General features: G+C 40.0%; 1 protein-coding gene across 1 annotated transcript in view; it reads right to left on the bottom strand.

Moving 5' to 3' along the window:
- The window catches only part of PDE3B (phosphodiesterase 3B), a 197,142-nt gene extending 172,955 nt beyond the window's left edge, over positions 1-24,187 (bottom strand). Inside the window, 1 exon segment of the mRNA XM_021083299.1 lies at positions 22,909-24,187. Within this exon segment, the coding sequence (XP_020938958.1) occupies positions 22,909-23,886 (978 nt within the window). The 5' untranslated portion in view covers positions 23,887-24,187.

Consider the following 26,754-nt stretch of genomic DNA (forward strand, 5'->3'; position numbering starts at 1 on the left):
CAATTCTATCCCATCTTCCAACTTCATGAACTATTATTCCTCTTTGCTCAGCATATACTCCAAACCGAAATACTTCCCATTTTCTGAACACGCTTTTTATTTCATTACTCCTCTAACTCTGTGTATTATCATTTTCTCTTCCTAAGCAGCTAGTCCTCCACTTCTGCAGAGAATGGTATCCTCTGTGTTTTTAAAATGCCAATTATGGGAATTCCCACCATGGCTCAGAGGTTAGTGAACCCGACTAGCATCCATAAGGACACGGGTTCGATCCCTGGCCTCACTCAGGGGGTTACGGATCTGGCGTTGCTGTGAGCTGTGGTGTAGGTTGCAGACATGGCTTGGATCCCGAGTTGCTGTGGCTCTGGTGTAGGCCGGTGGCTACAGCTCTGATTGGACCCCTAGCCTGGGAACCCCCATATGCCACAGGTACAGCCCTAAAAGACAAAAAGACCCAATAAATAAATTAATTAATTAAAATAAAAGAGCCAATTATGCTGGGTATATTTCATTTGTCCCTCCAGATCCATACTCTACTTTTCTCCACTCTGTTTTGCATCCCCAGAAGGCTATCCTGAATTGACTGTATCAGCAGCCTCCTTTAGTCTGTCTTTTGGGTGAATTCAGCCAATGGAGAAAGGAAGAGTGAGCCTAGAGTAATGCTCCCCAGCTCTCATGTAATATCACCTCTAGTTATTAATCCCCTGCTATGAGAAACCAAAGCTGCGGTTCAAATAGACCTCATACAGCTGCCCTCTGAGTCTTGACAACAGCCTCCTATCTCTGCCCTTAGATGTCTAAGGGCTGCAGTGGCTATGATGGGAACTCCCTAGACTGCAAGTTTCTTGATGACAAGTATGTTTTATTCATCTTTGAATCTCCCAAATCATTAATTTCTTGCCCACAGCAGGCAATGAATGAGTGTTCCAAGAATAAAAGGGGGAAATAACATTAAAAAATTGTAAGAATAGGAGTTCCCATTGTGGCACAGTGGAAACAAATCCAACTAGGAATCATAAGGTTTTGGGTTCGATCCCTGGCCTCACTCAGTGGGTTAAAGATCTGGTGTTGTCATGAGCTGTGGTGTAGGTTACAATGTGGCTCAGTGCTGGCGTTGCTGTGGCTGTGGCGTAGGCCATCACCTGTATATCCAATTTGACCCCCAGCCTGAGAACCTCCACATGCCACAAGTGCGGCCCTAAAAAGACAAAAAATAAAAATAAAAATAAAAATAAATAAATAAATAAAAGAACAATGCTTCATTAGAAAATGATAAAACTCAAACATCAGTTTTCTGTATATGTATAACTGAATTACTTCATTGTATAGCAGAAATTAACAACATTGTAAATCAACTACATTTCAATAAAACTTTAAACAAATGAAAAAATTTTCAGTTTCTATAAAGATTCAAAAACAGGCAAAACTAATTTATTAGGATAGAGGTCAGAATCGTGGACATTTCTGGATGAGGCTATTAACTGGGAGAGAACATGAATGAGCCAGCTAGGGTTCTAGAAATGTTCCTTATTTTGATATGAGTGATAATTATATGGGTATATACATATGCCAAATTTTGTGGAGCTATATATCTGACATTTGTTCACTTTATGTTATGTATAATATACCTCACTAGAAAAGAAAAGGAAAAATAAATCTATATTTGATGGCTCATGTTGAATCAATATGACTAACATCTTATTTATCCAGAGATTCTTATCAAAACAAGCAAAAAAGGTCTCTGCATAGTCAAAATAGATGTTACAAAGTCCATACACTTTATCCATTAGAAAGACTTAAAGGCCTTTTCATCCTTACTTTTACTGGCCAATTCCAACTAGCTTGGTTAGTTTCCTGACCTACTGTTAATAATCAGCAACAAATAAGAGAAGGTGAAGAGGATGTCTGTTAAAGATTGATAACTAAGAAATAAGAGCTAACAGCAAGAAGCAAGCAAAATAACTATTAAAGAGCAGGCAAAAATTCAAAATACCAAGTCTGAGATCACTTAGTACATGGCAAGGACAATTTATAAGGCTCTTAGGGCATGACGCAAAGAAACAGTGCTTAAAAAGACAATGCTTCCTTATCAGGGAAATAACTCTTTTCATCAAGATCAATTCAGTAAGCAGAAACAGGAGTAAACATGAATTTTTTTTTTTTTATCTTTTTGTCTTTTCTAGGGCCGCACCTGCGGCATATGGAGGTTCCAGGTTAAGGGTCTAATCAGAGCTACAGCCACAGCCACGCCAGATCCAAGCCGAGTCTGCAACCTATACCACAGCCCACAGCAACACTGGACCCTTTATCCCACTGAGCAAGGCCAGGGATCGAACTCACAACCTCATGGTTCCTAGTTGGATTCATTACCACTGAGCCACGACGAGAACTCTGTATTTTTTTTTTAAATGTATTTAAATTAAAATGGTATTATTTGTAAAAAGATAAACTTAGTTACCTGAAAAAAAATACTTAATTTAACATAATCACACTTCTGGAGTTTGCTATGTAAATTATGACTAATAATTTACTACCATCTTCCTACCTGGCAAACTATAAAAATTAGCAGATCTGTATTAAGAATGCAAAGTTCTCCCTAGAAATGTTTTTTTTTTTTTTGACTTTTTGCCTTTTCTAGGGTGCTCCTGTGGCATATGGAGGTTCCCAGGCTAGGGGCCAAATCGGAGCCATCGCTGCCAGCCTATGCCACAGCCACAGCAGCTCAGGATCCAAGCCCTATCTGCAACCTACACCACAGCTCACAGCAATGCTGGATCCTTAACCCACTGAGCAAGGCCAGGGATCGAACCTGCAACCTCATGGTTCCTAGCTGGATTTGTTAACCACTGCACCATGACAGGAACTCCTCCCTAGAAATTTTTTAAAAAGCATCTTAGCACTGAAATTATTCATTCTATCAACATTGGTTAATTGAAAATCATTCCAACACCTAGGAATTTTTAACCAAATCTAAGCATGTTTTAATAAGCCATATCTGAAAAAGTAACATCAAAGTTATTTAGAATACTACTAAACTACCACAATGTCATCTCAAATTGTTATATGCCATCTGTCTCTCTCTCTCTCTCTTTTTTTTTTTTTTTTTTTTTTTTTGTCTTTTGTCTTTTTAGGGCCACACCCTCAGCATATAGAGGTTCCCAGGCTAGGGGCCAAATCGGAGCCCTACGCCACAGCCACAGCAAGATGGGATCCGAGCTGCATCTGCAACCTACACCACAGCTCACAGCACTGCCAGATTCTTAACCCACTGAGTGAGGCCGGGGATCAAACCTGCATCCTCCCGAATGCTAGTTGGATTCGTTAACCACTGATGCACAACAGGAAGCTTCTTTTTTCTTTCAAAGAGGGAATTCCTACCCACAAGGACCTGCATTAGTCTCCATTCTCCCAACTTTGAATATTCACCTAAACTTCCTCTATAAACGCTATTATTCACCTAAAGCAATCTTCCTCTACTGGAGAAGATTACTGTTGGGTTCTCTGATTTCAATAACATATTCTTTAGGTATCCTCCACCTTGCATTATTTTCAATGATGGAATTATGAGTATTAGGTAGCAATGAGGAAAAAATGCCATGTTAAGTGCTAAAAAAGAATAGTATTTAGTGCAATAATTCAATTCAAGAAACTATTTGGTATATGCCAAGCAAAGGGGATGCATAAATAAGAAACTGTCCTTGCATTTAAAGAACACAAAATAAGGAAGTACGAAAGACCTGTCAATACAAATATATTGAGTATAAAGAGCAATAGTAGATGCACACTGAGAAGGAAGTGACTCAATATTGTCAAGAGAAGTAAGAAATGAACAAAGGCAGAATCCAGCCTCAGTTTTAAAATTCAGTGCTCCATACAACTATGTCAAAACTACAGTAGCAAAACCGAGGACATACAAAATTTAAAATGCTTGTTGTAGGAGTTCCCTATGGTGCAGCAGGTTAAGATCCGGAATCGTCACTGCAGCGGCTCAGGTTGCTACTGTGGCACTGGTGTGAACTCTGGCCCCAAGAAGTTCCACATGCCACAGGTGCAGCCAAATAAAATAAAATAAAATAAAATACTTGTTGCATAAAACGTGTTAAGATTACCAAGGACCTCCATTTTCATGTTGAAAGGCAATGCCTTTTCCTCAACCCTACTGTTTCCATAAGTTGGAATTTTCCCTAAAACTCCTGGCCTCTCTTTATCCCCTCACTATTTTTCTCCTAGAAGGGGAATAATAGTACATGATTGGTAAGTTTAGACTAAAGAATTACATACCATAATTCTACCTGTTGCCTTTTGCTCTTGGGAGCCTATCTGCCAGCTGGAAGTTCTCCAGTGCTCCTCCACAAATAGGCTTTCCTAGCAAATAGGGAAGATGTTCCTGGCCCTGTCCTGTCTGTGACCAGGTATGTCTATTTAACTCTGGGCTTCATATTAGAAAGTAAAACAGCCTGCATATATAAGCCATGTGCTGCAACATGAGCTTTACCAGGAATAAAGGTGGTATTCTGATACTCATCTATCATTCTTTTCTCAGTTTGTTCAAAATTTGGGGAAAAATGTGGGTGTTATTTATTGAGCCCTCTTAGGTGCTACAATATTATAATGTCTTCTTATTTAAAACAAAATCTTCACTTTTATCTTATACTAAACTCCTGGGTATAATATCCATACATAATTCTTCTTCATAGCCCTCTAGTTCCTAGCAGAACATTCACCCTAGCAATGTTTGCTGAAGGAGTGAATTTTCAGAGAGCAAAGCTAATTCTACATGGTGCCTAATTTACAACAAAAGAAAAATGACTTGTAAAATAATAAATATTGGTGTTTACTAAGGCATACATAGGTATTTAACTTCTAAGGAAAGATATTTTCCCACATATTTATAAAAATTCACATCCATAATTATTTTCGTCTGCTTTAAAGCATCATCACTTAAGTAGTGAAAGGTCTTCAGGGAACTTTATCTAAAAAATGGAACTAAGCGTTAAATTAAAGAAGCAGTAAAGCTTGGTGCCTAATGGTGACTGGAGGGTAGGAGAAATCACTTTTTTACATAGCGTTCCTAGCCTTCTGTTTCCTCATCTCTTGTCTCCCTCTTATCAGCCCTGGGGTTAGGCTCCATAAAACTGTCAACATGCTTAGCAGACAGTGAACTATGAAGCAAGACTTACGAGTGAGGCCATTTGTTTGAAGTTCCAGGGTACTTCCAAAGTGAAAAACTGGAACAAAAGTTTAAGGGACAGAAAGTTATAGTTGCAATAGTTGACGAATTCGTCGTCTGGTAGACCAAAGGTTCTTAATCTTTAACACTGAAACTTCAAAAGATTAAGTACTCCAATTAGCTCTTTTAATCGCTTTTGAAATCATCAGTTGCATCTTTTCTTTGTTGTCCTAATACCGAACAACTGATGAAAGAATTTCCCCCATAAAATCTCTCATGCACACATTTTTTACTTAATACAGATTGTAAGAGAAGTATCAGAACAATAAAAAGGGATTGCTTGGAGTTGCCTGGTGGCTCAGCAGGTTAAAGATCTGGCATTGTCACTGCTCTGGTACAGGTTTGATTCCCTGGCCCAGAAACTTCAGCATGCAGTGGACATACCCCCACCTTCCCAAAAAAGAATTGCTTGAAAGATCTAAATTGCAATTAGCTTTACCATTGATTTTAGAGTAATTTGGCATAAAGCACCAAGCAATTCAAAGATGAAAGTCTGAACTATTAGTAACAACAAACACTAACCTTGCATGACAACCTGTCAGGTGCCAGGATCTGTTTTAAGAATTTAACAAGTTATCAACTCATTTAATCCTCACAATGCCTCACATCAGTGAAACAGATGCTATTATTATTATTACTATTATTATTATTATTATTATTATTATTGCTTTTTAGGGCTGTACTAGCAGCACATGGTGGTTCGCAGGCTAGAGGTCGTATCGGAGCTACAGCTGCCGGCCTACGCCACAGCCTCAGCAACGCCAGATCCGAGCTGAGTCAGCTCACGGCAACGCGGATCCTTAACCCACTGAGCAAGGCCAGGAATCAAACTTGCAACCTCACAGTTCCTAGTCGGATTCATTTCCGCTGTGTCTGGGCGGGAACTCAAATAGATACTATTATTAACCCCAGTTTACACCTGGGAAAACTGAGGTACAGAGAAGTTAAACAACTTGCCCAGTATCTTGTCAGTGGCAGAGATGCCATTTAAACTCTGAAGCAGTCTGGCTTCACAATTGTGCAACACAGCTTATTGTTAAGGAGAACACCAAAGACAGGAGGGAATTGGAACCATCTCCACCTAGAGCTCTTTCCTTCATTCAAGGGCAACGCAGAACTATTATGAAAAATGACAGAGTAAACACAACAATAGATAACCACTGTCAACTCCAAAATGCACTATGAGAAATACGAAACAGAAATGTTTGACCCCTGTTCTCAGGAAGTCACATCGCACTTAGAGACAACAAGCATACACGTGAGAAAATGTGCATTAATCAATAACACCAAGCTCTTTGTCATTTCTCCCAAACCAGGTCCTTTCCCCATATTCCCTATGTTAACTAATGACACCACTAACCTTTCAGACACTCAGACCTAAAATATCTTTAGACCTCTCTTTCTTCATATAAAAATAGTCATACCTTTCTGTCTCCCCACTCCACCATTCTCACTAGAGAGAAAAGATCCTCACTCCATCTCACTATTTTTTCTTCCACGGTAAAGGCTATTTTTTTCTAGTTTTAGTTCTGGCTTGTTCTTCCCTCATGAACAAATGAGGCACTGTTAGTAATGTTTCAGAACATCAAGGTTACTTAATTTTAACCTGTATTTTACTATCAGCATTCATTTTTGATTTCAGTTCTTCCTTCTGCCTGAAGTATACATATTTTTGCTTGTAGAAACTGTTTTTCCTGGTCTGAAATGGTTTTAATACGTTCCCTTTCTAGAAAGACAGTTTTGCTTAGCTTTGGTTTCTACTTTGACAGTTATTTTCCCTCAGCACATGACCAATGACAGTCTACTGTTTTCTGGCACTCTTACTATTAATAAGTCACTTTTCAATATAATTGCCATTCATTTTTTGGGTAAATAACTTCTCTTTTCTCTCTGCCTTCTTTCAGTACTTCTCTCCACTGTGGGTGTTCTGAATTTTTCAATGATAGAAACTAAGAGTGGATTTCTTTTTCTTTACTCCACTTGGGCTTTCTGGATATTGGTTGGTATTTTTCATCAGCTCTATAAAGTTCTATTTTACAGCCATTATCTCCTCAAATATTGTCTCTTCTCCCTTTTATGATCATCTTTTGGAACTTCAATTAAATTCACATTAAACTTTTTCCTTTATTATCTAAGCTTTTTTTGTCTTTTGTTTTGTTTTGTTTGTCTTTTTGCCTTTTCTAGGGTGGCTCCCGCAGCATGTGGAGGTTCCCAGGCTAGGGGTCTAATCCGCGCTTTAGCCGCCAGTCTACGCCAGAGCCACAGCAACTTGGGATCTGAGCCGCGTCTGCAACCTTCACCACAGCTCACGGCAACGCCGGATCGTTAACCCACTGAGCAAGGTCAGGGACCGAACCTGCAACCTCATGGTTCCTAGTCGGATTCGTTAACCACTGAGCCATGATGGGAACTCCTATTATCCAACTTTTCTTGATCCCTCTTTCTTAATTTCCACCTCTTTTTCTCTCTGCAAAACATTGTGGACAATTTAGTTCTGGCTTGTTCTTCCCTCATGAACAAATGAGGCACTGTTAGTAACGACAATTTCTTTGAATCTATCTTCTGGTTTGCATATCCTGTCTCTCAACTGCTATTTAATACGTGCATCAGGTTTTAATTTGTGGTTATTTTTCATCTTTAGAAGTTCTCTTTCAAATCTGCATGATTATTCTTTTAGTCCTTTATTCCTCAATCATTTCTGCAAGCTTCTATTTCATTTATTTAAGCAAATTAAACATATTTTAAATATCTGATGTATAACATCTCCAAGCTCTGAAGCCTTTGTGGGTGTTTCTTTCTCTGCATACTTTTTTCTGCAGGTTCTTATTCATAGTGCCTTGTTTCCTTGCAAGTTTTGTGGATTTCTGACTATGCACTGCTCAATTTCCTTGGAATTTTATCTGTGGGGATTTGAGGCCTTAGAGAATTTGAATGTACTTCTAAGAATCACCTCAGACCACTTTACATTTTTCACTTGAGGTTTCTAAGGCCACATACATAGCATTAATTCAGATTAAAAAAACTAAATGACTACTCTATGATTTCACTTACATGACATTCTGGAAAAGGCAGAACCATGGAGAAAGTAAGAAGCTTTGTGGCTCCCAAGAGGGGTAAGGGATGAATATGCAGAGCACAGAGGATTTTTTAGGGTGGTGAAAATACTTTCTATGTATTTTCCACAATGATGAATATATGTCATTATACATTTATCTAAACCCAAAAAATGTACAATACCAAGAGTGAAACATGATGTAAACTATGGATTTTGGGTGATTATGCTGTATCAATGTGGGTTCATCAGTCCTAACAAATGTTACTGGTGGGAGCTGTTGATATGAGCAGAGGCCATGGCCACGTGCGGGCAAATTGTATAACAGAAATCAATTCCCCTCAATTCTGCTGTGAACTTTAAACTGCTCTAAAAAATGACATTAATTTTAAAAATTTTAACTAAACGAGGACCCCAAAGACTCCACACACATACACGAAAGGTTAGAATACACAGATTCAGGAAGGCTGTAGGATACAAAATCAATACATATAAGTCAGTTAAATTTCTAAACATTAACAATGAAATATTCAAAAATGAAATTAAGAAACAATCCCATACACAATAGCATCAAAAAGAATACTTAAGAATAAACTTAACCAAAGGGGTAGAAGACATGTAAACACCGCTGAAAAAAAAGAATCAAAATACAGATAGACATCCGATGTTAATGAACTGTAGGGCTTACTATTATTAAGATGTCAACATTACTCAAAGCAATCTATGGATTCAATGCAATTCCTATCAAAATTACAAAGATGATTCTGCCAAATGAAGTCAGTCAGTTACAAAAAGATAAATACGGTATGATTCCATTTGCATAGAGTATCTAAAAGCAGTTGAATTCATAGAAACAGAAAGTTAGAAAACACTTACCAGGGGCTCAGAGGGGGAATGGAGTTTCAATATGGGAAGATAAAAAAGTTCTAGAGATAGATGGTGGTGATGGTTGCACAACAATGTGAATGTACTTAACACCACTAAACTGTAGATGTTTAAATGGTTAAAATGGTAAATTTTATGTTATGTGTGTCTTACCACAATTAAAAAAAAAAAAAACCCACCCACATGTTCTTTGCAGCTCTATTCACAATAGCCAAGACATGAAAACAACCCAAATGTCCATCGAAAGATGACTGGGTTAGGAAGATGTGGTGTATATACACAATGGAATACTACTCAGCCATAAAAAAGAATGACATAATGCGATTTGCAGCAACATGGATGAACTAGAGACTCTCATACTGAGTGAAATAAGTCAGAAAGAGAAAGACAAATACCATATGATATCACTCATATCTGGTATCTAATATACAGCACAAATGAACCTTTCCACAGAAAAGAAAAATCATGGACTTGGAGAATAGACTTGTGGTTGCCTGGGGAAAGGGGGAGGGAATGGGAAAGATTGGGAGCTTGGGTTTAATGGATGCAAACCATTGCTCTTGGAATGGATTTAAAATGAGATCCTGCAGTGTAGCACTGAGAACTATGTCTAGATACTTACATCGCAGCACAACAATGGGAGAAAAAATTATGTATACCTGTATGTGTAATTGGGTCCCCATGCTGTACAGTGGAAAAAAAAAAAAAACAAAAAAGAAAACTCAAACAAACAAACAAACAAAAACAACACCTACCTAGGGGCCCTCTTGTGGTTATATATTCCCAGGGGAGATTTATCTTATACCCCACCCCCAGCCCTTATGCCAAGGTGAAGACAGGCATCCCATCCCCATATTTATTTCTCACCTATCCTTACACTGCCGGGAGAGGCACTTTGGAATTTCAGCTTTTATGCAGGAGTTTTTCTATTAGATTTCTGGTGCTGGACAGACCCTAGGTTTTAATCTTTTTTTTTTTCTTTTTTCCTTCTTTTTTTTTTTTTTTTTTTTTTTTTTTTTTGTCCTTTAAGGGCCACACCAGTGGCATATGGAGGTTCCCAGGCTAGGGGTCAAATCGGAGCTATAGCCACCAGTCTATGCCACAGACACAGCAACACGAGATCCTAGCCGCATCTGCAACCTACACTACACCTCACAGCAATGCCAGATCCCACAGATCCCAGCCGTGTCTGCGACCTACACCACAGCTCATGGCAACAATGGATCCTTAACCCACTTAGTGAGGCCAGGGATCAAACCCGCAACCTCATGTTTCCTAGTCGGATTCATTTCCACTGCGCCATGACAGGAACTCCGGTTTTATCTCTTAAGCCTGGCCATACCTAACAGAAACAAATGTTCAAGGTCTCTAAGGATAGTCAGAAATCTTCCAATGAAATCTAGGTTTAATATCTGCTTACCTCTTTGTATTCCTACTGAATGGGAACAGAATATACCACTTTGGCAAACTGATTATTTTGAATTAAAGTTTACTTGAGAAACAGTAGTGCAAGGATTCTGACTCTCCTTTGTCCCTCCCTCCCCCAAAGCAGGATATAAATCTCCCAAGTGAGAGGTACTCCTCCATGTACCAGGAGGGGAGAAGCCATCCTTATTACCAGAGATAGGGCATTTAGGGCCAAGAATGCTGTATATCAAATGTTGTTACTTCTCCACCAATTCACTACCCTAAACCCAAACCTCTTTGCCTCGTCAATTCTTCACAAATTTATTGTTTCTTTTGTCTTAGAGGTATAAGTGCTTTAGTCACTTCTTTGAGTCTCATTTTTTTATGGGGCTCTTATACATACAAAATTGTTTTTCTCCTATTAATTTGTCTTATGTCATTTTAAATTACTCAATCAGCCAAAGAACCTAAAAAGGAAGAGAAATTTTTTCCTCCCCTTCATTACTTTCACTTTTTTTTAGGAGCTGAGATTTTTTTTTTTTCCCCCTGCTCAATGATTGCTTTCAAAAAATATTCTAAAATGTTTAAACCTGCAGTTTAGTTGTTCAATTGGGAGAGCTCTTAGGGACTTGTTACATACTAAAAATGACACTTAACAGATTGTGGTATTTTCTATGTACTAGCTAAGTGATTTGGGTCTAGTCAATTTATCTGTCTTAGTTTCCGGCTGCAAAACAGGATCTTAATACTTCACAGAGTTGTTGGGACTAGCACATAGTGAGCACTTGGTAATTACTACATCTTATAATAATTCCTCTTTTCTAATCCTAGCTTACATTTCTTTATTGCCTATATTATTTTTACCACTGATACTGACATTTCTAATAGAGAATTTAAATATCATTTTTGGTTGTCAGAATGATTGGTGACCAAAGGTGAACAGTTTGCCTGATTGGCATCAGTTTGTTTCTGTGACTTTATAGTCTTAGTTGAGAAGTATTTACTTCCAAACATATTTAGAGTAAGGTGGAATTATGCTGTAATAACTCTGAAAAATTCTTTTTCAGGTCACAGAAGTGAAAATTTTAAGTTTTTTAAAATTTGTTTTATATCAATAAGACTTCAAACTTTCTTTGAAGATTAAAGTTCAATTGTTAATGTACTTTTTGAAGGCTTTCTGACTCTCCTCCTGGAGAAGGTTAGTTTTTTCTTCCCTAAAGCTTCAATGGTACCTTGTTTATTCCTTTGTTATATCACTTACCACACTGAATTTTAATTATTTATTTACATTTTTTCCTCTCCATTAAAGTGTGATCTCCTTGCCATAGAGACTCTGTGACTGTCATCTTAGTATCTCTCCAGGGCCTGGCATATATAAAAGGCAATTGTAAATACATGTTAATGCTGATCAAACTAATTTTTCATTACTTTCTCACATTGACTATTTAAACATTTGACACAGACACTCTCCCATGCATCCTTTCTTTTCCGCCTTTGATAAATAATTCTATCCAATTTTAAAAGTTCATTTCTCCATACACCTATGCACAAACTATGGGAAATCTACCAGCAAAGTGAGTTTTTTTAATGCTGTCTAGTTAATAATGGGTCAAGAAGATAAAGTCAGTAAAAACAAAGAAGGTATAATAAAGACATTTTACAATTTTTATCTACCAGACAGCTAACAAACACATCTACTGAAAAACTGAAAAATACATTTTTCAAGTACATAGAATATTTATAAAACTGATCATATGTTAGGCCACATTCTTTGCCCACAAGGCAATCAAACAGGAAAGCAACAATAATGAGAAATCATACATATGATTAGGATTTTTTTCCTAAACAATTGTGAGTTAAAAGGGAAATTAAAATGAAAATTAGAAAATTCTTAGGACTGAACAATAACCACGCTACACATCAAAACTTTTGAAATTTGGAGTTCCCTGGTGGCCTAGTGGTTAAGGATTTGGTGTCACTGCTATGGCTCAGGCTGGATCCCTGCCCCAGAACTTCAGCATGTCACAGGCATGGCCAAAAAGAAAAGGAAAAAAAAAAAAAACCTTATAAAATTCAACTAAAGCAATATTTAGAGAGAAATATATAATCTTAAATGCATTTGCTGGAAAAACTTAAAGTTAATGGGCTTAGCATCTCAAAGATACTACCTAAAATGAAAGGTGTAATGAGGATTTTTTTTTCTTTTCTTATTTCTGAATGCCTGTCATGTAAGGTATAAACCCATGGTCTGATTTATGCAACCAGACCTTTATACATGACTTAAGAGGTGTGTTATGTATGAATATATGAAATGCACTTACAGTACAGAAGCGATCCTTACTGGGAATAAAGAGAAGAGGAAATACTTAAAAAAAAAAAAAAAAAAAAAGTTTAAAAAGGATCAAGAAAATAAACTCAGGAGTTCCCATCATGGCACAGCAGAAATGAATCCAACTAGGAACCATGAGGTTTCAGGTTCAATCCCTGGCCTCGCTCAGTGGGTTAAGGAACTAGCATTGCCACAAGCTGTGGCGTAGGTCGCAGATGCAGCTCGGATCCTGCACTGCTTCGTCTGTGGTGCAGGCCACAGCTGTAGCTCCAATTTGACTCCTAGCCTGAGCACCTCTATATGACGAGGGTGTGGCCCTAAAAAGTAAAAAAAAAAAAAGAAAAGAAACTCAAAGAAAGAAAAAAAAATAATAAAAGAGTTGATATAAATAAAATAGAAAATAAATGCCAATCCAAGAGCTAGTTTTTTTGAAAGATTAAAAAACAAATTTCTAGCAAGGGTGATTAAGAAACAAAGAGAAACCATATAAATGATTTTCGGAATGAAAAAGAACACATAAATGCAGATGCTAAACAAATAAAATGGATAATAAAAAAGATATGAAGAAAATAAATTTGCAAACTCCACAATGGAGTTCCCATTGTGGCTCAGTGGTAACAAACCATGAGGATTCGGGTTAGATCCCTGGCCCCACTTAGTGGGTTAAGGATCTGGCATTGCCATGAGCTGCTGCAGCATAGGTCACAGATAAGGCTCGGATCTGGTGTTGCTGTGGCTGTGGAATAAGCTGGCAGTTCCAGCTCCAATTCTACCCCTAGCCTGGGAACTTCCAAATGCTGTGGATGTGGCCCTAAAAAGACAAAAAAAAAAAAAAAAAAAATCAAATTCTTCTCTAAATGGTTCAAAAGATTTCAGGCAAGTGTTTCTGTGGTGGCCCAGTGGGGTAGCACTCAGGTCACTCACTGTGGAGGCACATGTCTGATCCCCAGACCGCAGGGTAGGTTAAAGGATCTGGTGTTACTAAAGCTATGGATGCAGCCATTGAGAAAAAAAAAAGGGGGAGTTCCCGTCGTGGCGCAGTGGTTAACGAATCTGACTAGGAACCATGAGGTGGCGGGTTCGATCCCTGGCCTTGCTCAGTGGGTTAAAGATCCGGCGTTGCCGTGAGCTGTGGTGTAGGTCGCAGACGCGGCTCGGATCCTGCGTTGCTGTGGCTCTGGCGTAGGCTGGCAGCTACAGCTCCGATTCGACCCCTAGCCTGGGAACCTCCATATGCCACGAGAGCAGCCCAAGAAATGGCAAAAAGACAAGAAAAAAAAAAAAAAGGAGTTCCCATTGTGACTCAGCCATAACAAACCTGACTGGTATCCATGAGGATATGAGTTTGATCCCTGGTCCCGATCAATGGGTTAAGGATCCCTCGTTGCTGTGAGCTATGGTGCAGGTCACAGATGAGGCTCAGATTTGGTGTTGCTGTGGCTGTGGTGGAGGCTGGCAGCAGCAGCTCAGGTTTGCCCCCTAGCCTGGGAACTTCCATATGCTGTGGGTGTGGCCCTATAAATAAATAAAATAAAATAAAATAAAAGATTTAATGCAATGGCAATAAAATTCCAACAGGATTTTTTTGTAGAACTTGACAAGCTTATTCTAAAATTTTTATTGAAAAGCAAAGGTCCAAAAATAACTGACAAATTCTTGAAGAATAACAAGTCGTGGGGACTTACTGTACATTGTCTTATTATAAAGCTAATACAAGTAAGACAGTGTGGTATTAGCACAAGGTGTATAAACTGATGAAGCATAGCAGAGAGGCCAGATACAGACTCATACATACACTGAAATTTGATATATGACAGAGGCAGCACTGCTAATAAATGGAGAATAAACTTTTCAATGAATTGCGCCGACCCAACTGGTTATGTATATGAGCAAAAAAATGAAATTGGATTTCTATATCACATTTATATATGTAAGTCAATTCTAGGCAGATAAAAAGCAAAGCTTTAAAACTATAAAAAGACAATATAGGAGTCTATGACTTCCAACAAAGAAGGGTTTTATAAACAAGACATGAAGAGTCTTATAATTAGAGGAAAAGACTAGTATATTTAATAACATTAAAATTAAAAACCTCAGTTATTAAAACATACCATAAAATCTGGAAGAAGGTATTTAACCTAAATAATCAATAAAGGGAGTTCCCCTCAGTGGCGCAGTGGTTAACAAATCTGACTAGGAACCATGAGGTTGTGGGTTCGATCCCTGCCCTTGCTCAGTGGGTAAACAAACGATCCGGCGTTGCCGTGAGCTGTGGTGTAGGTCGCAGATGCCGCTCAGATCCCGCGTTGCTGTGGCTCTGGCGTAGGCTGGAAGCTACAACTCCGACTGGACCCCTAGCCTGGAAACCTCTATATGCCACGGGAGCGGCCCAAGAAATGGCAAAAAAAAAAAAAAAAATCAATAAAGGATTAAATCCAGAATATTAAAAAGCAAAACAGAACTCATGAATTAAGAAAAAACAAACCACTGAATTTTTTAAAGGGCAAAAGACATGAACAATCTCTGAATAAGAAATACAATCCATAAACATAAAAAATACTCAGTTTTACTAGTAATTAGAAAACTTCAAATTAAATCACAAAGAAATACATTTCACACACACTAGACTAACAAAAATTAAAGTCAGTAATAGGAATCGCTGGCTCGAGGGCATTCTTATTCACTGCCAGCAAAATGTAAATGGTGCCACCATTCTAATAAGCAATTCAACTTCCCCAAGTCTTAGATTTCCACTGCTACTTTTATGGATTGACTTGTGTCCCCCACCCCCCCAAAAACACTGAAGTTCTAACCCTTAAATACCTCAGAAAGTGACTTCCATTTGGAAATAAGGCCATTACAGAGGCGATTAAATTGAGGTGATCAGAGTGGGCCCTAGTCTGATATAATTGGGGGTCCTTAAAAAAAGGGAGATATTGAAACACAAAGACACACAGGCACAAAGGGAAGACTGTGAAGAGACAGAGAGAGAGCGCCATGTGAAGATGAAGGCAGAGATGGATGGGGTGAAGCTTCCACAAGCAGAAAAATTCCAAGACTGCCAGAAAATCACCAGAACCCAGGAGACAAGCATGGAACAGATTCTCCCTCAGGATCCTCTAACGAACTAATCCAGGGGACACTTTGATCTTGGACTTCTAGACTCCAGGATAAGAGAATCAGTGAAGTTCTGTGTGTAAACCATCCAGTTTATGGTATTTTGTCAGAGCACCCAAGCAAACTGTTACAGCAGTTAATGAAAACTAATACATTCCTTTAAAAAATTACCACAAACTTGGTGGTATAAAACAAAACAAATTTTTCATCTTAAAGTTTGGTGGGTCATTACGTCTGACAAAGGCCTCACTGAGCTAAAATCAAGGTGTTGAAAGGGCTCTGTTACTTTCCCGGAGGCCCTAGGGAAAAATCCGTTTCCTTGTCTTTTCCGGCTTCTTTTTCAGGAGTCAGTGAAAAGGCTGCTTCTTTTCATTGACCCCCTGACCTTCTTCTCCCATTCTCAAAGCCAAAGGTAGACTGAGTTGAGTCTTTCTCACCTTGTATTACTCCAACCCTAGTTCCATTGGCACATCTCCTCCTTTGATCTCTTTGCCTCCCTCTTCCACTTTTTAAGGACCCTTATAATTACACTGGGTCTATTTAGATAATCCTGGATAATCTCCCCCTCACAAGGGCCTTAACTAAATCCCATCTGTAAAGTCTCCTTTGTCACTGGAGGTAACACACTTACAAATTCCAAGGATTAGAACATGGACCTCTTTGGCGTGTCATTATTCTGCCTACCATACAGAGGAAAGGTGAATATGAACATCCCTTGCAACTCAACAATTCTACTTCCAGATGCGCACATGCACCAGGAAACATTCACAAAAATTTTCATAGCAGCATTGGACTTAATAGCAAACAAGTGAAAACCACCCATGGGTCCATGAACAGTGGAATGGATAAATTTTATTATAGTCATACAATGAAACACTATACAGCATTGAAAAAAATGAACTACATGCATCTGTATCAACATATATGAAGCTCAAACAGCAAGCAAAAAATGAATTCATGATTCTATTTAAAGTTCAAAAGCAGGCAATACTGACCACATACTATTTAGATTACTTAGTAATGCATTCAGTGAGGTTATAATTATAAAGATAAGGGAATGAATAGCAAAAAAAAAAGCAGGATAGATATATTGCTTCTGATGCAGAGAGAAGGGGATACAAAAGAGGTTACACAAAGGAAATGAGTGGTAAGCACTTGACTTTCTTTTTTGGTTTTATTTTCTTCCCTAAATTGTACAAAAAATATATATACATATATATATATATGGCATTTCTTGTTAACAAATTTAAATGCTAACTAAATTTAAAATATTAAAAGGAAGTTGCACAAAATGTAAAGAAGCAGCCAAACAATGTACTCTATCTGATGGAGGAGGGAAAATCTAGAAAGAAAGATACCTTCCAGGTAAATTAATACTGGATTAAAAGTTCTAGGTTGTAAAAGAAAAAGTGTGAAATACACTCCTTTTCTAAGAACAGGCTTCTAACAATCTCTTAGAGAAAAATGAAGCTGCTTCTAAATAATAAGGTGAACAATGTAAACTGTCAGGAAGTACCCACAGACAGAACACAGCTCTACTAAAGTTTTGCTTGGCTAACAGGGTTGTTCAGTTTGTTTTGTTTAAACTGAAAGCCCTTAGGCAAAGTAGGCAACAGCCAGCTCACTTCCATTCTCCCTCCCCTCCCCTCTTTCCTCAGCATATAACGTACAAAGGCTCTGTGGCTGGCCTCTAAAGGCACTTGAGTTTGAGACCAGATGCATCCTGACAAGTCACCCTGAAATATCAGGTACCAAGTTTATCCTCAAGGTCATCCTGAACCAAGTGACTTCAAGAGTACCTCCTATCTCTCACTCCCCGTACCACCCCCCCCCACTACCCTCAACCTCCTTTAACCAGGGACATTATTTATCATGTAATTGGAGATAGCTGGCAAATTAAGAACAGCCTTGGAAAACTATGACTGCAGGTGCATATGCTCTTTATGGAAAGTGTAGTGTAAACTACAGTAAAGTGTACAGTAAAGTAAAGTGTAAACTACAAGTTTACCTACACTTGTAGTTCTAGTCCCTGTATCCCAATATCTCATGGCATAACATAAAGAATATTTTTCTCTCTCTGGAGCTGAATTTTTTTTCTTTCTATAAAATGAGTAGATTTCAATTAGCAAACCCCAAATCTCTTCTATCTATACAGATGTGTTTATTTTGAAATAAGCTTTTTCCCACGGGTATAGACTCTTCCTGCTTTGGGTTGGGTATAGTAAGTTAGGAGAAAGCACTAAGGAAATAGGCTAACTTGCTAACTAGAAGGGAAAAAGGAAAAAGAATGAGAGAAGGGTCTGCGACTGAGGAAGATTAAAAAAATCAGAGGACTATAAAAACAAGCTTCAGTAAAACCAAAGTTTTACTTACGGTTGGCCCTATTTAGCTTCCATTCTGTGTACAAAAACAAACAATGGAGATCTAACTATTTCATGTAGCATGATGAAAATATTCTATCACACATCATCACTGTTTCACATGACTTATCAACTTTTATTTTTAAATATGGCCAACTCTGCTACAATGGAGTTTTGTTTTTAGTTTATACATTAACTTGAGCATCACTGTACTGCCTAAAAATTTCTTAATCTTACACATTTCTTAAAGGAGATTTTAACCAGTGTGAACAGTAAAAGCAAAAGAAAAAAATCTATACATCAATAACAACAAGCAGTCCTCAAATAGCTAGAGCCATGGATGGATGTGGGGAGAGGGTACTCCATAATTCTTAATGGCTTTTATAAAGACAAACAAAACCAAAAAAAGAAGAAAAAAGCTAACAAGTAATTAAGGACTTTGAAAGCAACGGTGAAGGGCATGAACATTATTCTGTGGACAATGAAAAGCCATCAGAGATTTAAAACAGAGTGAGTGATTTGATCAAATCTGTGTTTTTGAAAAATAACTCTGACAGAGTACATACAGTATTTACAAAATAGAGCATAAAACTATTACGTAGGCTGATGTTTTACTACAAAATATTAACATGATATTAGAAAAAAAACTGACTCATTAAATTTCCTTAATTTTACAGCATTCTTTACAAAAATTCATAGTGGTTATGCCTTGCAAATTCCTGAGGGGAATAAATAATCACTTGAACTTAAAAATCTTTTTCAAAAGACTTCATACTACATATGTATCCTTTTCCAAATAAAATTAACACTTTAAATAATATTTATGGGCTTTAAGCCCACAGAATTGTTAAATATTTACCTAACCATTTAGAGAGCACTCAACATTTTAGGTATAGAAAAATACCTCACACACAGATGTTTATGCCTTTCAAAACCTTGTATTTATCTAGTCTATGACACACAAAATGATCTGATTTAAAGTTGAAAACTACATTGTAGAATATACAATTAAAATGGCACAGAAATGTATTTGTTAAATTCTGGCCAAAACATCTTATGTAGACAACAAAAAAATTTTTTTCTTTTACTTCCTATTAGTTTCAGCTGACTCTTGGCAAATACCCTGCAACCTAGTGCTTCTTTCCATTAACCCACCAAGGTAGAACATGGTCAGCAGTAACTAAACTTCAAACCTAATTATGAAAATCAAATGTTTTACAAACATACGTCATTATTTTTCAACACAGTATCTAACATCCCAAACATTAAAAATTACTTAAAATCTACTCCTACAGGAGTTCCCGTCGTGGCGCAGTGGTTAACGAATCCGACTAGGAACCATGAGGTCGCGGGTTCGGTCCCTGCCCTTGCTCAGTGGGTTAACGATCTGGCGTTGCCGTGAGCTGTGGTGTAGGTTGCAGACGCGGCTCGGATCCCGCGTTGCTGTGGCTCTGGCGTAGGCTGGTGGCTACAGCTCCGATTCAACCCCTAGCCTGGGAACCTCCATATGCCGCGGGAGCGGCCCAAGAGATAGCAACAACAACAATAACAAAAGACAAAAAAAAAAAAAAATCTACTCCTACAATTAAAAATGTTTATTTATATTGATATGTTTTCAATTGTTTTTCAAAGATGTTAAAAAAATGTTTAAATTCTTAAGGAAATGACAGCGTAATAATTTTATCGATCCAAAAATGAATGTCTGCATATTCTTGTTAAAAGTTCTTTCTCTTCAAAAAATACAGAATATTCGTTCAGATCCAAATACCACACCTTGGAAAATACAGGTTAATAGTATCAATAATAAGCATTTAAGTAAAACTTCAAGATCTACTAACTTGCGAAGTTTTATTCATGTTTTTATTCACACCTTACAAAAAGTATAAACTAAATAAAAGAATAAATTCAAGAATTGGAAGGTAGTACAGAATTCAACAATTCTCCTGATATGACAGGAAAGACTAGGAAAGGCTCACTGACTTTCCAATATGACAGTAGAGCCAAAACTTAACCCTCGAACGTCTATGAATCCAGGTTATTTTTCTTTTTTTCTTTTTGCTTTTTAGGGCCTCACTCTCGGCATATGGAGGTTCCCAGGCTAGGGGTCTAATCAGAACTACGGCTGCCAGCCTACACCACAGCCACAACAACATCAGGTCCGAGCCACGTCTGCAACCTACACCACAGCTGAGGGCAATGCAGGATCCTTAACCCACTGAGCGAGGCCAGGGACTGAACCCAGAACCACGGACTTATCTCTGCTGTGCCATAACGGGAACTCCCCCAGGACATTTTTCCCCTGTATCAGTTTCTACCCAAAACTGTTTGTCTCTCTTCACTTTCTGAAATGAGAGTGATTTTACAATTGTCATATACGAAGTTTAGCACTTTGAAAAACAGAAAAATCTCTTGATTTTATTCCCATAAAAATATTGGCTCCCTCTTAATTTCTTTCATAAAGCATACATGCAAACAAAACCACAGATCCACTGTTAAACTTCAGGAAAAAGCATAAGTAAAAATTTTTGTTATTACAATTGCTCCCAAGTTAAAAATACTTAGTAGTTTCTAGTAATACCCAAAGAGTATTATATAATGACACTGAGCATTAAGTAACCATATATAAACCCTTGAACTACTAGTATATATTTAAGACCCCACCCAAATGTTCCTATTCATAGTGGAATGCGAAGAAGGGTTTCCTGCACTAATAAAATATGCCCTTTTTAAAAGCACAAATTGTATTTTCCTCTAATATAAACTGACAAAGCTCCGTAGCATAACAACGCTGCACTTAGTTAACAGCTGAAAAAGGGTTGCTATGATGGAAAGGGCACCAGACCAGGACTAAGAAGACCAGGAATTTTCAATTTATAAGATTGACAACCACAATTCTCTATGCCAATATATTACAATTAGGTTATGTTAAACTGTAATGCAGTTAAGCTCAGGAAAATTGTCTGCAAATGTGATGAAACTGTGCTAAAACACTTTGCTGGTGTTAAAAAATGCACCCAATTCACAAATAGTCAAATGTCAAATGCTTTTCTCCCAGTCTACACAACTGCTCTACAGTGAATCTTCTCATGACAATTTTTCTCCTGATACATATTTTTAAGCATTGTCTCTCATCGCTGGCAGTAAACTGAAAAAAAAAAAAAAAAAAAAAAAAAAAAAGGCATTACATCTTTTGACCATTTCTTGAAGCATTTGGCTAAATAACTACAGGCCACAAAAGCAGCCTCTGAAAGCACTTTTCAGGAAGCAAGGTGTTGTCTCTAAGCACTACACATAGTGTAGTAGCTTGTAGTTTTAACTTAAAGAGCAAAGAGCTTCAGATGTAGTAAGAATAAGAAACTTCTGTTTCAAATATATTGGGTCTCTGGTGCAGAACATATCACTAATCAAGAAGTCTGAAAACCAATGGTATAGACTCCTACTTAAGCAAAATCTCTACACTCATCCTTTTAGTTGTTTAGCAGACAGCACTGAAAACTGGAACACCTAGTTTCAAATTCCAGCACTGCCACTTACTAGATGTGTGACGCTGGGTAATATCTATAAGCCTCAATATTTGTTCATCTCTAACTTGAGGTTAATGTCATCTGTCATAGAGGGTCCTTGTAAGGATTTAAGACATTGTAAGTATTTTGCATTTAGTAAGTGCTCAGTGAATAGAACTATAGTTAGTGAGTTTCTCCCCAAGGTAGAACAGGTAAGATTTCCCAAGGCTACATAAAGACAGAAACTCTCCCCCTAATGATGATGATTTCAATTCCTTTACAAAACAAAACCATGTAAAAACCTACAGGAAAAGAAATTGTAAATGCTTTTGGCATATTTCCAAACATTACTAAGTTTAAAGGTTAAATTGTTACAACACCCTCCTACTTATGCAACAAACACGACCCTGAGTTAGTCTGTAAAAGATTTTATTAGCCTGTACTTCTGAAAAATGCAGCGGGGGGGGGTCTTAAAATTATTCCGAGTCTTTTCATCTAAATTAACAAATCTCCGTTCCCAAACTCACCACTGTTCCTTTTATTGTAAGATCTCAGACTTGTCCTCTTAATTATCCAGAATAATTAAACCACACTGATTAAAATGCACATGTATATATATTCACTCATTCTAATGACTGCATGTTATCTTCGGCGAGACATCATCATTATAACAGCAACAGATAAATGGCTTCACAAAGATACACATCAGACTCTGCCAAAGTGGGAGTAGTCAATCTATTAAAGTTCAAAATAATTCATTTCATTCTGAGAATGCGTCCAATGCATAGCAAACTCTTTAAAAAGTGCAATATGCCTAGTCTGCTACTTCATTTCTATTCAAAGATAAAAGGTACTTTTGCCTTTTAAAAAAGCTTCTTGTATTTCAGGAACTTTTTCCAGAACAAAACTTTTCTTTTTTTCACCCTGGAAGTTAACATGCTTTCAAACACGCTAATTCAACTCGGGAACTGAAGCGATAAAACCGCCCTCCCTTCCTTACCAAACCTTGCTTTCTGGTAACATACCTGTTCTCTCGAAACGCAAGGCAACGAAGGTCTCCTAAACATTTTGCAACTTCCATAGTAACTGGCTGAAGTTTCTCCGAACGACACGCAGCTGGACCTCCTCCGGGGTCTGATCACAGGCACTTTTTCTTCGGCGGTACTGGACAACCGAGGATGATGGGGAGCTTCCCTGATTTGAAAGAAGTGATCCAGCCCCAGGGCCAGCAGGCAGCCGACGCTCCCCACCAGGCAGGACAGCAGCGGCCGGACGGCTGGGGTCAGCGCCCCGAGGCTGGTGAAGGACACCCACCAGACGAAGCTGGAGAGGAGCAGCACCAGGATGCTGTGCTGGAGCCTCGCCGGGTGCACGAGTGTCAGCAAGCCCACGCAGCTCAGCACCAAGAACCACCTGCCTGCCACCGCTGCGGGCGTGTGCGGGGCCGGGGTCCCAGCGTCTCCGTCCCCCCAAGGCCAAGACCCCCACTGCTCCACCAAGAAGTCCCCCAGGTAACAGCAGCCAGGCAGCGCCAGCAGCCACCAGGAGCCGCCGCCGCTCCGGCCCGGGCCGGGGCCCCGCTTGGTCCGCGTCAGGAAGCAGGTGAGGAAGAAGAAGGCACAGGCGATGCTGAAGAGGGGGCTGAGGCTGTGCGAACAAACGCTTAACAGGGTCCGCAGCCGGGCGGCCCCAGCAGCCCAGCTCTCGGGCCCCGAGCCGAACAGCAGGGCGAGGACAAAGGCGGCCAGGGCGCCCAGCGCGAGGCGCGCCGGGGAGAAGGGGGAGCCGCGCCGCGGCTGCTGGGGGGAGGCCCGCGGCGGCAGCAGCAGCTCCACGTTGCAGAAGCGGCAGAGGTGGAAGAAGAAGCCGCGCGGAGGGTCCTGCCGCAGGGGGCTCACGCAGCCCTTCACGTAGCCGTTCCTCAGGCTCTCAGGGGGAGAGCCGGCCCCGTCCGGCGGCTGTGGATACCGCATGGCTTTGGCGTCTCGCTCGTCCCTCCTCATGGCCCGGACCCGGAGTGGCAGCAGGGGCTCGGCACGCCCCGCTCAGACAGCAGCAGCGGCTCGCGCTCGGGGCGCCCCCCGGCTCGGCAGCGCGTCAGGGCTGCGCCCGCCGCCTCGGCCCAGGGTCCCCGCCGCGCGGCCGGGGAAGCGGCGGGGTCCGCGACATGCTGGCTGAGCAGAGGGGCGGAAGGGGCTTTGCTCCCGGACCGCTGCGGCAGGACCCTCTCCTTTTGCCTCGGACACTTCTCGACACTAGAGCCTCGGTGTCGCCTCCCAGCTCCCGCGGGCTGCAACAGTTACCTCACGGCCCCAGCCTGGTCCGTTGGGCGCGCGAGCGGCGGGCGGGCGCTCCTCCCCCGCCGCTGCCCCGGCCGGGCGCGCGCCCGGCCCGCCGCCCGCGCGCGCTCGCGCCCTGTCCAGTCCAGCAGCCACCGGCACCGCCTCTTGTTCTCGTAGCTGCTGGTCTCGACGTGAGCCGGGGACCCCTGCCCACTAATAGTGCGGGGACTGGAGAGAGCGCGGCTAGGGCTGTCGGAAGACTGGCCGGGGCTGGGAGAGACAGGCGGAGTCCTTTTCGGATAGAAGAGGGCGCGCCCGCCATCCTGGGACCCCAGGCGCGCAGGTTCCCTTTGGGGTAAGTCACAGACTTCAGCCAAGCTCCGACAGGTCACTACCGGGAGCTTGGGTTAAGAGGGCGTTTATGGCCCCCAAGGGGATTGCCTAGTAGAGAAACTGAGTTGAAGAGGCGGCGGGTCCTACCTCTACCCTCATTTCAGTTTAGGGTGGGTCATTGGACTGTCCAAGCGTGCTGTGACCCGGTAAGGGTCAGCCACCACCAAGGTCATGGCGAACAAGCTCATTGTGGCTAGATCTGTCCCTCAGCAGCAACGTGGACTCTTGGGCCACGCTGCAGACCCTTGCAACGGTTTTTAAGGAGAAGCATGCACCTGGAGCGCTCTCTGGAAGCATCCTAGTAGATATTATGGAGTTTGTCTTTCTCAAGAACCATCTTCATGGGAGAGGAACTACTGTTCCATCTTAGCACTCCCTGCCCAAACATACCCTCTGTTCACATCTGTATCCCTACCCCCAACATGCCTAGAAAATCTGTTGGAAAGTTCTTTCCACGTAGAAGGCTTTTTCACTGTAATTGCGTGTTGGGGTGGGGGGTTGCAGGGGCGATTGAAGGATTAGGAGTTCTCACCAAGACCATTGCCTAGTTTATATCAGTTGGCCATGAAAGGAGCTAAATAGGATGCTATCTGTGAATTACTAGTGAAACTAACTGCACGTAGGAAACACTGACTTGAAAGCGGGAAGAACTTTGCTGTACCAAAGGGACTGCTCTGGAATTTCACCAATCATAACTGCCTTAGAGAGTGAACTGTGTTTCCCTCCACCGAAAGTCTCCCTTCAACCTCATGACAGCCCTGCATTTCTCAGAGAGCTAATTCCACATTTTTCCAGGGAGATGTGAAACCTTACTGTGTGGTAAATCCCACAAACAGGCCCATTTTTCACCAATTAATCTCTGCCCACAGCCATGACCTAGAACAGACTATTTTCATATATGGTCATAGTTCACATACATAGCATAAATCACAGAGAAATTAGCACAAGTGTTTGACCAAAATGAGAAAAGACCAGAGTTCCTTTTCCTTGTTTGCCTCTCGGATAAGGGGAAAAAATATTTAATAAAGGCTTCAAATTGATTACTGAGATGCTTTGCCCTAAAAGATAAAAATTCATGGGTTTTTTTTTCCACCACAACAATTGAATTTTTTTTAAAAAAATCTCATTTCAACAGAACTCAGCAAATACATTTTTAAGTATATTGAAAATAAACAGAAGCATCACTACCAGTCAGAGATTAAAATAGGAAACTTAAGGATACATTTTGAGTAGGGCATGACAAACTAGTATCAGCATCACTGAAGTGCAACATTACAAATTCTTGTAAAAAATAATTGTTTTGAAAATTAGAACAAATTCAGATTAAAGTTGTAATAAAGTAGTTGGAGTTCCAGCTGTGGCCCACAATGGGATAGAGAGTGTCTCTACAGCGCTGGGACACAGGTTCTGTCATGGGCCAGCACAGTGGGTTAATGATCCGGCGGGTAGGTTGTGACTGCGGCTAGGATTTGAACCCTGGCCTGGGAACTCCATATGCCTCAGAACAGCCGGAAAAGAAAAAAAAAAGTTGTTATGAAGTTGTTGTTTTCAAAACTTAGGTTGTCATCTAAGGTAGGATGGGCATGATAATGGAAATAGTAGTAGATTAGAAATCCATGTCATAGTTTCTAGTCCTGGCCCAAACATTCATATCCCAGGATTAAGCGATTCACTTAACTTTTACAGGTCTCGGTGTTCTCAAATGTAAAATGAAGCAGTTTAATTTTGGTGAACTTAAAATCCCTTCCAGTCTTGAAAAGCTATGATTTCTATATGCCAAAAATATATAGGCATTTTTAGGATCCAAAGATTGCCAAGAGCAACCTTTAAATTATTTGTGCCACTACACTAAAGCAAACTCTGTGTTGACAAGTAAAAATAAAAGGATTTGTATTCAAGGATTACTATCTGGAAAATAAAATTCAAAGCCCTCTTCATACTTGCCAGTTCTCCTCTAAGCTGTCTTCCCAGGTCTTTTTGAGGCTAAAAGTCCAAGTCTTTCAATAACCTGTAGTTGGAGTGCATCCCTCTAAACACCAACCCTAGCACCTGAGGGGATTCTAGGATAAAATATAAGGACGTGACCAAAGGCCATCGGTTTACTTAACTGAAAACATGCACAAAAAGAATCAGCTAGCTGTGTTTATAGCAACTCCCTTCTCTGTTTACAGTCTTTGTCAGAGGTTATTAGTAGGC

The sequence above is a fragment of the Sus scrofa genome, chromosome 2 (genome assembly GCF_000003025.6).
Source record: "Sus scrofa isolate TJ Tabasco breed Duroc chromosome 2, Sscrofa11.1, whole genome shotgun sequence".
Taxonomy (NCBI): domain Eukaryota; kingdom Metazoa; phylum Chordata; class Mammalia; order Artiodactyla; family Suidae; genus Sus; species Sus scrofa.